General features: G+C 44.6%; 1 protein-coding gene across 4 annotated transcripts in view; it reads left to right on the top strand.

Annotated features, from left to right (window-relative positions):
- Nucleotides 1-11,512, top strand: part of LOC122788239 (complement C1q tumor necrosis factor-related protein 4-like) — a 300,318-nt gene extending 288,806 nt beyond the window's left edge. For all 4 annotated transcript variants that reach the window (XM_044055276.1, XM_044055274.1, XM_044055275.1 and 1 more), the window contains exon 5: nucleotides 10,346-11,512. In XM_044055276.1, coding sequence (XP_043911211.1) covers nucleotides 10,346-10,749 — 404 coding nt within the window. In that variant the 3' untranslated portion in view covers nucleotides 10,750-11,512. The remainder of the gene's footprint in view (nucleotides 1-10,345) is intronic.
- Nucleotides 11,513-12,834: the final 1,322 nt, after the last annotated feature.

The following is a 12,834-nucleotide window of genomic DNA, read 5'->3' as shown; positions in this document are numbered from 1 at the left end:
TTGCATATGTAAACTGTCTGAGCTGGGTAGAGAGCACAGCATGACTATACTGAGACATGTAACGTTGTATCCATTGTGTAAGGTACACCACACATGTGTTATTGTAACACGGCCTGCGTGTACATGTGTGTATGGCACAGGTACAAGGGCACCCAAGGTATCAGCTAGACATACGGTCCAGAAATGTGTAGTCCTGCACATGTGTACCCACGCTATGGTGTAATATGGCAACCACAGCACCATGTGGGCCATGTGTGTGTACATCAACCATGTACAACGTGATATGCCTGTATAGGGACAGTATCCATGTGATACACACCGCATGACTGTCAGTATGCAAAGGTGATGTGTATGCACTATGTGTGATGTAACTGATGCAATGATATCTACATGATATATCTGCCACACTGACACCTGTATGGGTGTCAGCAACATGAGTAGGATGAGCTAGAATGCTGCCAGGTATGTAGAAGTGGTATATGTAGGCATGTACAGTACTGTGTGACAGCAGGTAGTGTACGTATGCAAATACTGAGCATGAGGGGCCACATGTCTGAGGAACGTGCAATGCCACACGTCCCTGAAATGTTGTAGTTAGCATGATATGCCTGCACCACTGTGTGAACTGTACAGAAGGCACATGGCGTAACATGCCGATACATAGGGTACGATGTGATGCTGGATGTGTACACTGTCAATAGCATAAAGTGGAATGGTGCTGAAGGGCAAAGAGCGGATCATGTCTGATGTGATACCCTCTGTACCACCCCAACCACCCATGCAATAATATGACAGGTGGCCAGCATGGGATGTGGTGTGCTGTGGCGCACAGAAGCCCAACAAGGGTGCCAGGAAAGGCATGCAGGTAGTCAATGAGTGTGTGAAGCATGTATGTCAAGATGTGGCCCAGTGCCATACTGAATGGCCCAGTCATGGGTGTAGAGATGCAGCCCCATACGTGCAATGCAGTACCATCCATGTGTAGTGTGATAGATGTGGTAGTGTGGTGGTCAGGGTGCACAACGTACATGAATGGGCTAGCAGTCACTGGCGTGTGCTGCTGCAGAGACATGTAACAGCCAGGTTGGCGGGATACAACAACTACGGCGGTTGGAGGTGACATTGGGACTGTGTTCCCAGACATAACATGTGCATGCCAGTACTATGTATGTGTCCACAGGGTTAATACAATGTCCAGCCAAGGATTGGAACCCTGTAGTGAGTGAGAGTGTGTATTGTTGGTAGGTACCCCATTGGCAGGCAGGATGCCAGCAACATCTGTGTCATCAATGCCTGCATGACCGTGGTATGTTGCATTGAATGTGGATGTAGTCAAACAGCAGAGACATACCACCACACTGCGTGAGGGCCCACACTGCAATGTCTGGCAGTCATGTGTAGGTAGCTAGCTGTGGAGTATGTCATGCACCAGCAGGACACACCATGACTGTCAAGTGACACACAACACACAGGTGAACAAAACTACCGTGCAACAGCCTGCACATGTGCCCATACAGCACGTGTGCATGGAACAGGAATACCACTGTGGCGTCTGTGAAAATGCCAGCACCACCATGTCTCAGTGTGGAATAGCATGGTCCCTACCAGTGTGTAAATGTAGCAGAAGTGCACTGTGATCACTGTTGGCATAGGCACATAGACTGTCCATCGGACGGGGTGCCATGCCCTCAACTACCTCTGTCAGTGGATGTCAGTAATACCGGCTGTAGTGTTTATGTACCATGCATGCTGCTATGGTTGTGTGCTTAGGGTGTGGCTAGCAGGGATGGTAAGCATGGATGTTCAGCAAACAGAGGGGGGAGGTGTGTAGGCCTAGCATACAGACACATGGAGGTTTGGTGCATGCTGAGGGTAGTGTAGGTATGGTATGTGTCGTAATGTGTCAGCCAGCTATGCGCACTGCATGGCCAAGCATGTGTGGGTACGTGGGAGTCCATACTAGGGAAGGTCGTGTTGCTGGCAATACATAGCAGTAGCAACTGTCCCAGGTGCAATGTACAGCATGCCAACCCGACTGGCATGTAACCTGTGGTGTACAGTGTCTGCACTGTCGCGTGTCACAATGTGCGTAGTGGCCACAAACATGGGTATCTGAACATGGACTACCTATGATGCAATGTGTCATGGGAAAATACAGTATGTGTGTAAATCACGGTGTGGTGTGGGAACCACCCACCTGTGTGTGTTGCAGTCCAGGTATGTGACTGGGAGGTATGATCTGTGTACAATCTGGACTGGCAGGTGTGCCGTGTAGGGCATGGAGGCAGGTCCCAGGCACTGTAGATAAATGACATGTGTGCTGTACTGTGTGTGCAGTGCTAGTGTACAGCACAGTGGAGGGTGTAAGCATTGTCACACATCACTGCATGCTGTGCCTACCTGTGACAGCCCTGCCAGAGACAGACATGTGACACCGCTGCACAGGCAGCATAGCATGAGAAGATGTACATGTGGGCTGCACACCTTAGCCAGATGTCCACACGTCATGTGTGCCACGGTAGTGTGGTTCAACACGACTATCAGACTGGACAAACAGCACATGCCTGCATAACAACAGTATGACCATAGTCAACAGTCCCAGTGACAGAGTAGGCCAATGTAGACTATCCCTGCATGCAGACCAGTGGCTACTGGACACCTGGCTAGACACACACCTGGACGGTTAATTCACCATTGAGCCATCACATGTCCACGTCCATGTGGGCCGTATAATGTCATCACAGGGTGGTCACAATAGCAGGTGGCAAGGCAGACACGGTGTACCAGGTGATGTGTCATGTGTGCATATGTTGAGTAGCACAGCCGTTCACATGTCTGCAACATACTGGTGCACGATGTATACTGTTACATGATGAATGGAACTGCACTGTCACCCACTACAGGGCCAGCTGGCACAGGTGTGGTGTGACTGGTGTAACCCATGTTTGCACAGGATACACACTGCTGTTGTAGGCAGCCATGCTGGTGGCCACCAGTGATATATGCAGTGGTCATACAAACATACCGCATACAGTGTTCAGGCAGGAATGTCAATTGTCGTGGACGATGTGCTGCTATGTGAATGTGGGTGTTTGTTGTGAATGTCACACATCCAGAAGACACCATCTGGTGCAGTCATGGTTGTCAACACCGGTACACACATCCACAGCAGTCAGAACCCAGTCCCGACAATGTGTGTCAGTCACCCTTGTACCGTGTGACATATGTGCACATGGCGGAACACCTCCACTGTCATCTAAGCTGGCTACATGATGGCTGGAATGTGCTGTAGAAATGTACAATGCTGGTAGCCCAATGAAGTACCTGGAATCAGACACAGTACACTATGTCAGCCATGTAAACCATGCACAACAATGACTGCCCAACAGACACAAACAATGCATTGACACATGGAACATGTGCTCATGACAACCCCCACTGAGGTATGTTGCACATATAGATGTACAATTGTCATCTATGGCCATAGCATGGATGCAGACACACATACTCCACAGGTAGTACCATGTGATGTAGGTACCGGGGCATTGCTTCTGTATATGTCACAGTAGATGTACACAGACATGTCCTGCATAGCCGTCATGTAGGAGTAGCTGTGGTATGTCACTACTGGACATGCCCATACAGATTACCATGTCCCGCAGGAGATGTGTTAGGTGTGTACCACATGTGACATGCTGACAACAATCTGCGATGTGTATGGCTGCCGGTGTACCTGTGTGACAATGTCTGTGATGGGTGCAAAGGCACATAGTATCGTATTGTATGCACACAAGCCCCACATAGCTGCATAGCCTGAACATACAGTACAAGGAGTGTGTGGGATGATAGCAACCCACAGGTGGAGATGGGTATGGACGGCGGCCCACAACCACATGTGTGTGTACGGTGTTCACGTCCACGACACATGAGCATCTGAGAGGCTAACGTCACAGTTGTACAGGGTCGCATGTACATATGTTCAGCAACATCCCTGTATGTCCCACCACTGGCCTGTGGCACGATGGACAACAACCAAATGTGCAGGTATGAGATGTGCACAGCACATCACAGATGCCTACCGTAGAACAGGCCTACCATGTAGACATGTGCACAGTAGGTCTGCACCACCTGCAGTCAAACACGTTAGGTGCCAAACCACACCAATAGTCCGGCCAATGACACAGATGGGCGTGCATGCCTCTGTGTATGTATGTCTGTGAATGGCTCCGGCATAGCAATATAGCCGTGTCACCATTGTGAACAACAATATGAATGGGTTGTATGTGTGAGGGGTGCATCATATGTGTATGGTCAGATCGACGATACCATCAGTAGGCCTGCTATGTGAACATCCATGTCCCCATACATGGATACCTCTGCTGAGGCCAACACCACATTCACACAGGGAGGGATGGCGGTGTGTAGTGCAGCAGCAGACATGTGGGTGGCAGCGGGCAATGTATGTACACATATGTGTTACCCACATCAGTTCAGGCAGATATCCATGTGCATGGGATAGCGGTGTGTGTACACATACAGCACTGTGTCGATCAACATCCCAGCACATAGCACCTGCCAGGGCTACAGTGTATGCATGGATGTGTGATACCTGCATGCACCACACACACCCTCAACAAGCAGCGTACAGCATACCTCGCTGGAGGACAGTGTCCACACCATGGTGATAAACATGTTGAATGTCCATATTCACACAGCTATGACAAAGCAATGGACAGCCACCCTGCCAATACCGTCAGCCCCTGGGTGGGTCACACCCATTGCCATGTATGTGGCATACCCTGCCATATCATGCAGAGATGACCAGCAAGGCTGCATGAGCTATCACAGTCCCACATGGTGCAATGGACAAAAGGCACTCTCACTATCAACCATACACAGTAGTAATGTGGTGGCGATGCACCCTGTCATGTTACAGGTGCTGTGTGATGCTCTGCACAATGTGTGCGTGTACATGCTATGCATGGCCTTTCCTGCTAATGTGTCATGGTTACACATTGCTCCATGTCTATCACATGTAACACAGGTGAGCTGGGGCAAGTTGTCCAGCACCGGTACAGTGCTGTGTGGAAGTACATGGCACAACACATGCATGTGCAGGTGTCCATGTGTATGTGTACAGTGCCGCTGCTGGCGTTCACAATGGACACAGGCGTGATGTGTACTGACATATACACAGCGTACAGGTGAACAGTAGCACAGGCGTCATATGGGGACATATGCCAACTGATATGGACATAGGTGCAGCCAGGTACACATGTCCATGGCAGGCTAACATCTACATGGTGCGTGCACAGTGTGATGGGGTGGCACACAGATATGATGTGACACCCAGTGCTCAATGGTGTGAAGCCACAACATCGGCTGTGTCACCGCCACGATGCCCTTCACAGATCACTGTGCAGATGTCGTACATGTCATAGCAATGTATTTCCAACAGTATGCCAGCACAGCAGTGTGAATGTGACCTGCCACCATCATTATGTCTTCCAGATAATGCCATGTTCGGCGCTTCCACCATTTAGCCGACAGGAGGAGGAGGTCATCATACCATACCTCCAGAGTAACTACAACGCCCTGTTTAGCCATGTGCCACAGCAGGCACAAGAACGGCAGGAGATGTGGGACCGTGGCTGTCAGCACATTAGGTTGCTCACCTCATGCCGGCTTAGACACGCCTCCAGACGCATCCTACCTGGGCTCGCTCACGTACACTACGCACGTGTCTGTGATTCCGGTGCACTCTCATTAATATGTATATGGCGCTACTGCGCCGGATATTCCATGCACCGCCGGCGCAGGCCTTACGCCGGCCTTGCGCCGAGCTTCATGAATCCCGGGGCTTATCTAAACTTTTAAAATGTGTTATTCAGTTACAACTGCCCTTGTTTTACCAAAACTCACTTCAGGTGCATATTGCAAATGTTAGCTAACTGCTGATACATCTGAATCTGCAAACACTGAAAATAGGTGCAAAGCCCCTTGAAAAATAGGTACATCCAGCCAAAAATCTGGATCTCTAATCAGTATATAATCTGAATATCAAATAGCACATAACTCTTCCTGCTTCCAATAGGATTGTGGGATACTACTCAGAAACACGTTTAAAAACAGTGACAACAATTATGGAAAAATATAAGCACATTAGCAAAGAGAAAGTGTAAAATCTGTAGACTTTAATGAACTTTATTGCAAAATTTTCCCACAGAAGGCCATTTATTTTGTTTCTGAAAGTAAGATGTGTGTCTCCTTTCTTTTAATTATTGGTGCCAGTGGCATGTTATTTATATTTGTTTACTAGGGCTCTGCACTGATTTCAGTGGGCCATTTGCAGGCACAGCTCAGGTGAATAGGAGCACATAAGAAATGATCAAAACATATTTACAGATACAAAGGTATGCTACAACATTTAGTTCAAAAAGCAGATTACAATGTCAAAATATGGATGGAAAAATGGAATTATGCTTAGCAGAGTTTTATGGATAAGATATAGCCGTAATGACTGAGATGGCTTATGCTACAGTGATAACAACAGGTTTATATTATATCCTCAAAAGGCCGTTCCATTGAACACCTCTTCATCGACCCTTACACAGCGAAAGCAGAAAACGGCAAACGTTCACATCAGCGATTTCTTTCCCTAGGAAATAAATTGCTTGGCCATACCTGTTAGTTTGCCATTTTCTCCACTGTAATGTGATCCCGGAGTTGGTATGTTTAGTTGGGGGTGTGGGGGCGAAGACCCCCACTTTGTTATGTTTGTAGTGATGTGTTTTTGTTTTGAGGGCAAGAGATTTCTTTCCTAGGGAAAGAAATCGCTGATGTGAACGTTTGCTGTTTTCTGATTTTGCTGTTTAAGGGTCGATGAAGAGGTGTTCGATGGAACGCCTCTTTGAGGATATAATACAGACCAATAGCAACATATCATTATATATAGAGGTATGAAGATATTAGAACAGGCAAGAAAGAATAGCTGCAGGAAAGAACACCATGGAGAGAAGACAGACAAAATGCGAGATAGACATGCAAAGGTAAGAGAATTCGAAAGGAGTAGTGTAAGAGAGATGCAAAGAGAAGGGAGGTAGGATGAATGATTGGCAGTAAGTAAGAGGATGACAAGATGGGATAAGGAAGGATAAAGTAAGATAAAAGGGGTATGAGAGTTGTTGGTCATGTAGTGTGGTTTTCTGTGTACTAGACAGTTTTAAAAATCACATGAGGGGGAATTCAGGAAATCGTATTAAGGGGTAAATCAGGCCTAAAACTAGTGCATTCCCCCAAAATAGGGACAGTTGAGGGATCTGTCACGTATTAATCATCAGACTGGCTCTCTGTTGTCACCTGTTTGAATTGGTGTATGAACTGCCTGACATATTCTACCTTTTATGCTTTTAATCATGATGTAAATGAGCTATAACTTCCATTGTTTGCTTCTAGTTAACTCTACAACAGAACATCTGCTTTTATTTTAAATACTGTATTGTAATAAGTGTGCAATATGGCTTGGGTCATGCCTGAAAAGGATATGTTATAGATCAGGCCACCTTCCCAGATAATAAATAGTAAATATCCAGCCATCTCCCCTTAATTTTCTAAACTACTTGTACTGGTGAAGTTTAAGGTGGTAGCAACATGAGCGGGGCATATCAGGTTTCCTCATCTCCAGCAACAATCCCCAGTGCATCATGGAAGTTCTACAGATGGTCACAGGCAAGTTGAGACATAAACATAAAATCTTTACAGTATATCCAAGACTCTTTCCAATACCTTGTCCTAATGGGCCATGCTTGATAATACTCCGGGGGGGGGGGGGGGTTGCCTAGGGGACATCCTCCCAAAGTGCCCAAACTAGGTCAACTGCCTCTTTTCAGCCCAGGGACACTGTGACTGTATTCTGAGATCCCCCTCAGAATGGTGAGATCCTCACTGTATCACAGAGAGTGAACCTTGCAAACCCTGAAAAAAAAGCCCTGCCATGTATGCACTGTCTTATCCTCCAAATGATTAGACAAAGCTCATGACCACAGGTAAAGATGAGAACATAGACTGACCAGTAAATCGAGAACTTCATACTAAGGCTCATCTGGCTGTCTTATTTTATTACTGCAGTCCATTACACCACCATTTGCAGTAATGCTGCTGCTGCAGCTGCATCATATTGCAAGTCAGTCTGTCACCCACTCTATCTCCCCGTGTGAACAAGACACAGGGTACTTAAACTCCTTTACTTTGGACAGCTGCACCCTTCTTACTTGCAGAACTCCTTTACTTGGGACAGCTGCACCCTTCTTACTTGCAGAAAGCAATTCACTCTTCTGTGGAACAGAAAATTACCTCTGATTTGAAGGTGCTAATTATAATCCCAGCTACTTCACAGTCAGATAACTTTTTACAGCATATGCTGGTATTTACAGTCAGCTGAGATGAAGAAACCAGCAATGTCTGCAAGCATCAAACTGCCATACTCATGGAAGCTGTCCCCAAAATGGATACTGTCCGGACCTCGACTGAACCTTATTATTCTGTACAAGAAAATCATGAATAAGAGGTGATTTGAGACCCCCTTGGTGAAGTCCAGGATGGTCTTGAACATATTTGATTTAATTTTGAGAATGGTACCACAGCCTTTGCTCCACAAATATAGGGACTGAATGTCATGCAACAGCTCCCATGGGTCCCTCCCACGAGACAATCCACTGTACATGGCCACATGCTTTCTCCAGGTCCGCCAAACACATGTACACAATATTGACTGACTCCTTTGGCCCCCACCAGTATCTATGGAAAGGCAAAACGCTGATCCAATGCTTCACTGTCAAGACAAATTCCGCATGGCTCCCCCAAAAAACAGAAGTTCAGATATTGGATGAAGACATCTCTGCACTCTGGTGCAGACATTCCCAGGGAGGCTATGGTGTGTGATTGGTCTATAAATGAATCCACCCACTTCTCACCTTTCTGAAAATGGGATCCATCACACAATGGTATTGTGCCAAATTTCCATGCAACAATGAAACATTTCATTAATCATAAAACCCCAACAATCTCTAGCATCTTCAACATATATGGCCAGCTGTCAGCAAACTCACATCCTTGCCACCTTAGGATAATTTATTTGCCACAGTGGCCTCATCTGCAGAAATGGGCTCAGTCACATCAGTTCCTTCTGGTACTGTTTTATCAAAGGAGGGCATGTTCACCAGGTTCAGGAATACCACAGAGTCCAATTTAACCACCTTCTACCTCCTAGTTAAAGTCAGCATTTCTCCACTCTTCCAGAAAATATTTTACCCCTTCTTGAATCACCATATGGCTTGTCAGAGTTTCTGTGAAGTTGTCCCCAAGTCATTCTCCGTGGTCTCACCAAACACGTCCAACACCTTGAAGTTTTGTCTTGGTGGCTGCCAGAGCTGCTAACTTCCCATCAGATATGAACACCCCCTGCTAGCACTACCTGGAAAGGCATCTAGGCCTCTTTCTTTAATTTGATGAGTTACATCAGTAGTGATAACCACCCCACAGTTGCTGGGTTACTGTCATGACAAGCAGTGACCACCTGTAGGCCAAATCTTGTCACCACCGCAGCCCCTGAGGTCATGAACAGGATCTTTTTAGACTCCATGTTCCCTAAATCCCTTAGTATATTTAAAAAGCTCTTCTGGAAGACAAGAGTTGAACTCATCATACAAAGAAGCATCTGCTACGCATTCCCAGGGTCCCTCAATATATATCTGAGTTTTCAAGGCCATGACTATCTGACTCAACTTACCACCAAATGGTGATTAGCTGAGAGCTCAGTACTTCTCTTGACCAGTGTGTCCAGAACATTTGACCTTAAATCTGATTACGTGGCTAGGCTACAAATTTAATCATCAAAGTCAACAAACAGTAAATAAAATGAGATGTTCAAAGCTTTTGTGTGACCTTGAATTTAATGCATTTATATTGGGATGTTTGCTTCTGGAAACACCTTTTTATTTTAGCAACACCACCTTTTGCGGCAGTTACCTTCCTTGTGGCCAGCTGTTGTCAACTGGTACATAGAGAACTGAGTACGGACAGCCTCCAGTAACCTAGACTTGTTCTCACTGCAGAGTACCTCACTGAAGACAATTACCCTAACTCTGCAGCAGGCATTGTCCAAGACCAAACAGTAATGAGAATTATTCCTTTTGTATGTATATACTTTTCATGCATTCTGTGTCTCATTGCCATGGTTGTTGTTGTGTGTCATATTGATACTTATTCATCTAAGCTGCAAGCAATGATGAAATCTTACAAAGGAAAGTATTGTGATAATCATATACCATGTTTGTTCTCACACTAGATGTACAGCATGTCTACTTTTTTGCCTGCTACACCAAGACCGTGGTTGGAGCCATGGATCCTATTCGCTACGACAATGTATTTGTGAATGTTGGAGACAGCTACAAAGCAGCCACAGGGATCTTCACTTGCCCTACTTCTGGAGTTTACCAGTTTTTCTTTGGCATAAATTTTGGAAGAGGTTCGATGACCAATGTCTGGCTAGTGCAAGATGGGAAGAGAATTATTATAAATCACTCTGACTTGCCAGGTCTTACTTCACTGAACCAGCAGGTGCTCTTACTGAAAGCGAAGAAAGGAAGTCAGATTTGGGTAATCCAGGAAAAAGGAAATTCATGGTCTGCACCTGAATATCCTGCTATTACATTTGGTGGTGTACTCCTACACGCAACAGATGATATTTAAAAAATATATTTGTGTAGCATTCCCTTCTCAGGTTTTGTCACAATGCCACTAGCTGTCATATTAAATGATGTAGATGGAGGCAGTTGTGATCCCTCTATTGAGACACAATGGCCTACTACTCTGATTTCCAAGTAATAGCTTATCCAGTTATGTAAGGATTATATTCATTATTATTGTCTATTTCACACCACAAGGAGCAGAGTTGTTTGCAAACATCATTACAAACAAGTGGAAAAATGTGTGCCGTGCTTTTCAGTTCTCAAGTTGTATCTTCTGAAGCTTCACTTCACTAGAACATATTTGTTTTCATAATATAGCCATTAAACCAGAGCACTCAGATTCTGATATCGAATTATGTTTTTGCAATAAAGGACTTTACTTGTACTGAAAGTTGATCTACCTGTAGAATCTTCAGTATGCAAACACATTTCTGCAATTGCGTACCTGCTGGTCTAATGTTACATCCAATTCATACAACAACAGTGGGCTTTCTGTCTGCAATAAGTCTCAAAATAATGTCTTTTCACATCATTTTTGACAATAAAAAATGTCTTTAATTCTGCATATTGGGCCAACTTTTATGAGGTTGATGTGTAAGCAATCAAATAAAATACATGGATACATAATTATTGTGATGATAAAGGCCAAGGAATAATGCATATCTGAAATGTATCTGTTCAAAACCCAGTAATATACTGTGGTTTCTTAATGCTACTAAATTGATATAAAGACTGTACCAGTCAATAAAAAGTGCATTCTCTAATACTTTTCTCATGTGTTTCTCTATGTTTGTGTTTTCTCTCACTGAATTTTACACCAAAAGAGACTGATAACATTCTTTGGGTGATAATTTCCAGCCATCGGTTGCATATTTTTTCAAGGTCTTTCATCCTGCAATCTTTGCAGCAATCATCATCTTTTGAAAGACATGAACTGGCATAATGGTTACAATATTTGGGTCTGATCCTGACCTCTGGCCAATGTCTATGTGAATTTCCTTCTATCTCCCAAGAATGTGCTGAGTGTTGTCACCTCAAAACTCTCACAAAATTGAAAAGAGCCGTGGGCAACAGCACAGATTCTAGTTGGTATCATTTGGTGTGTGTGTGTGGGGAGGGTCAGCTGTGTAGACAAATTAGCGGACATAAAACTGTGGAGAACATGGATCACAGCCTGTGTGCCGTATCAGGGTGAGTCACTTGACAATGTAAAAATTGGCTGTAGGTGATTTATAGTAATGTTCCTTTTTTACGTTTTTTTCCTTGGGAGATGGAGACTATTTCATACTAGCAGAAGCCTGTTCACAGGACTCTGTTGCTTGCACGAGGGCTTCCAACTTCTGCATGACATAAGCACAGAGGAATGCTTCTCTGATTCTATGTCTGGCTAGTGAAACTTGCACAAGGCTGGCAGTCTAGTTGAGATGCGACTTCCCTAAGTAGAACAAATGCTTAGAATCCAAGTCTTTGTAAAGAATCTGGTGCTTGTGATCACAAACGCTTTTCAGACCTGCATAAAGAATGTAGAAACCAACAGAAAGCCAGCAGATAAGTAATGTACACTGCAGTGGACCAAGCACTTCAAATAATATGTAAAAAATCCAGACTGAACTCCAGTGCTGAGGACACGCAAAACTTTAATAAATAAAATACACACAAAGATGAAAAACAAGAAGGTGAGCGCTTTCGCAGTCTACTGGCTGCTGCTTCAGACCTACTAATACAGTGCAGCTGAATTAATTATATACACACCTAACATCAATTAATCAATTACATAGTAAAAACTTGTCCTTAAATGAGGCTTAAATGTGTGTGTTACTCTAAAACCTGTGCTTAAGACACGTCCACTTTTACACTTATCATTGCGTTTTTTATAAGTTATAGTATAGACAGATGTTTGGCTATAACTTTAAGGGAAGGACAAGTTTTTACTTTCACTTTACTTTACTTTCACCCTCCCACGTTAAAATTTTGAATAAAGTTCTTAATTTTATACCTGGCTTCTATGTGTCTCAAGATACATTTGCACACGATATTGCCTCATTTTTTTAGATTACTTAACCTGAGATTATTTTTTCAGACAGCA

This window comes from Protopterus annectens, chromosome 13.part0, assembly GCF_019279795.1.
Source record: "Protopterus annectens isolate FY-2018-M chromosome 13.part0, PAN1.0, whole genome shotgun sequence".
NCBI classification, from domain to species: domain Eukaryota; kingdom Metazoa; phylum Chordata; order Ceratodontiformes; family Protopteridae; genus Protopterus; species Protopterus annectens.
Note: the sequence above shows the minus strand (reverse complement) of the source record. Positions and strands in the feature narration are given on the sequence as shown.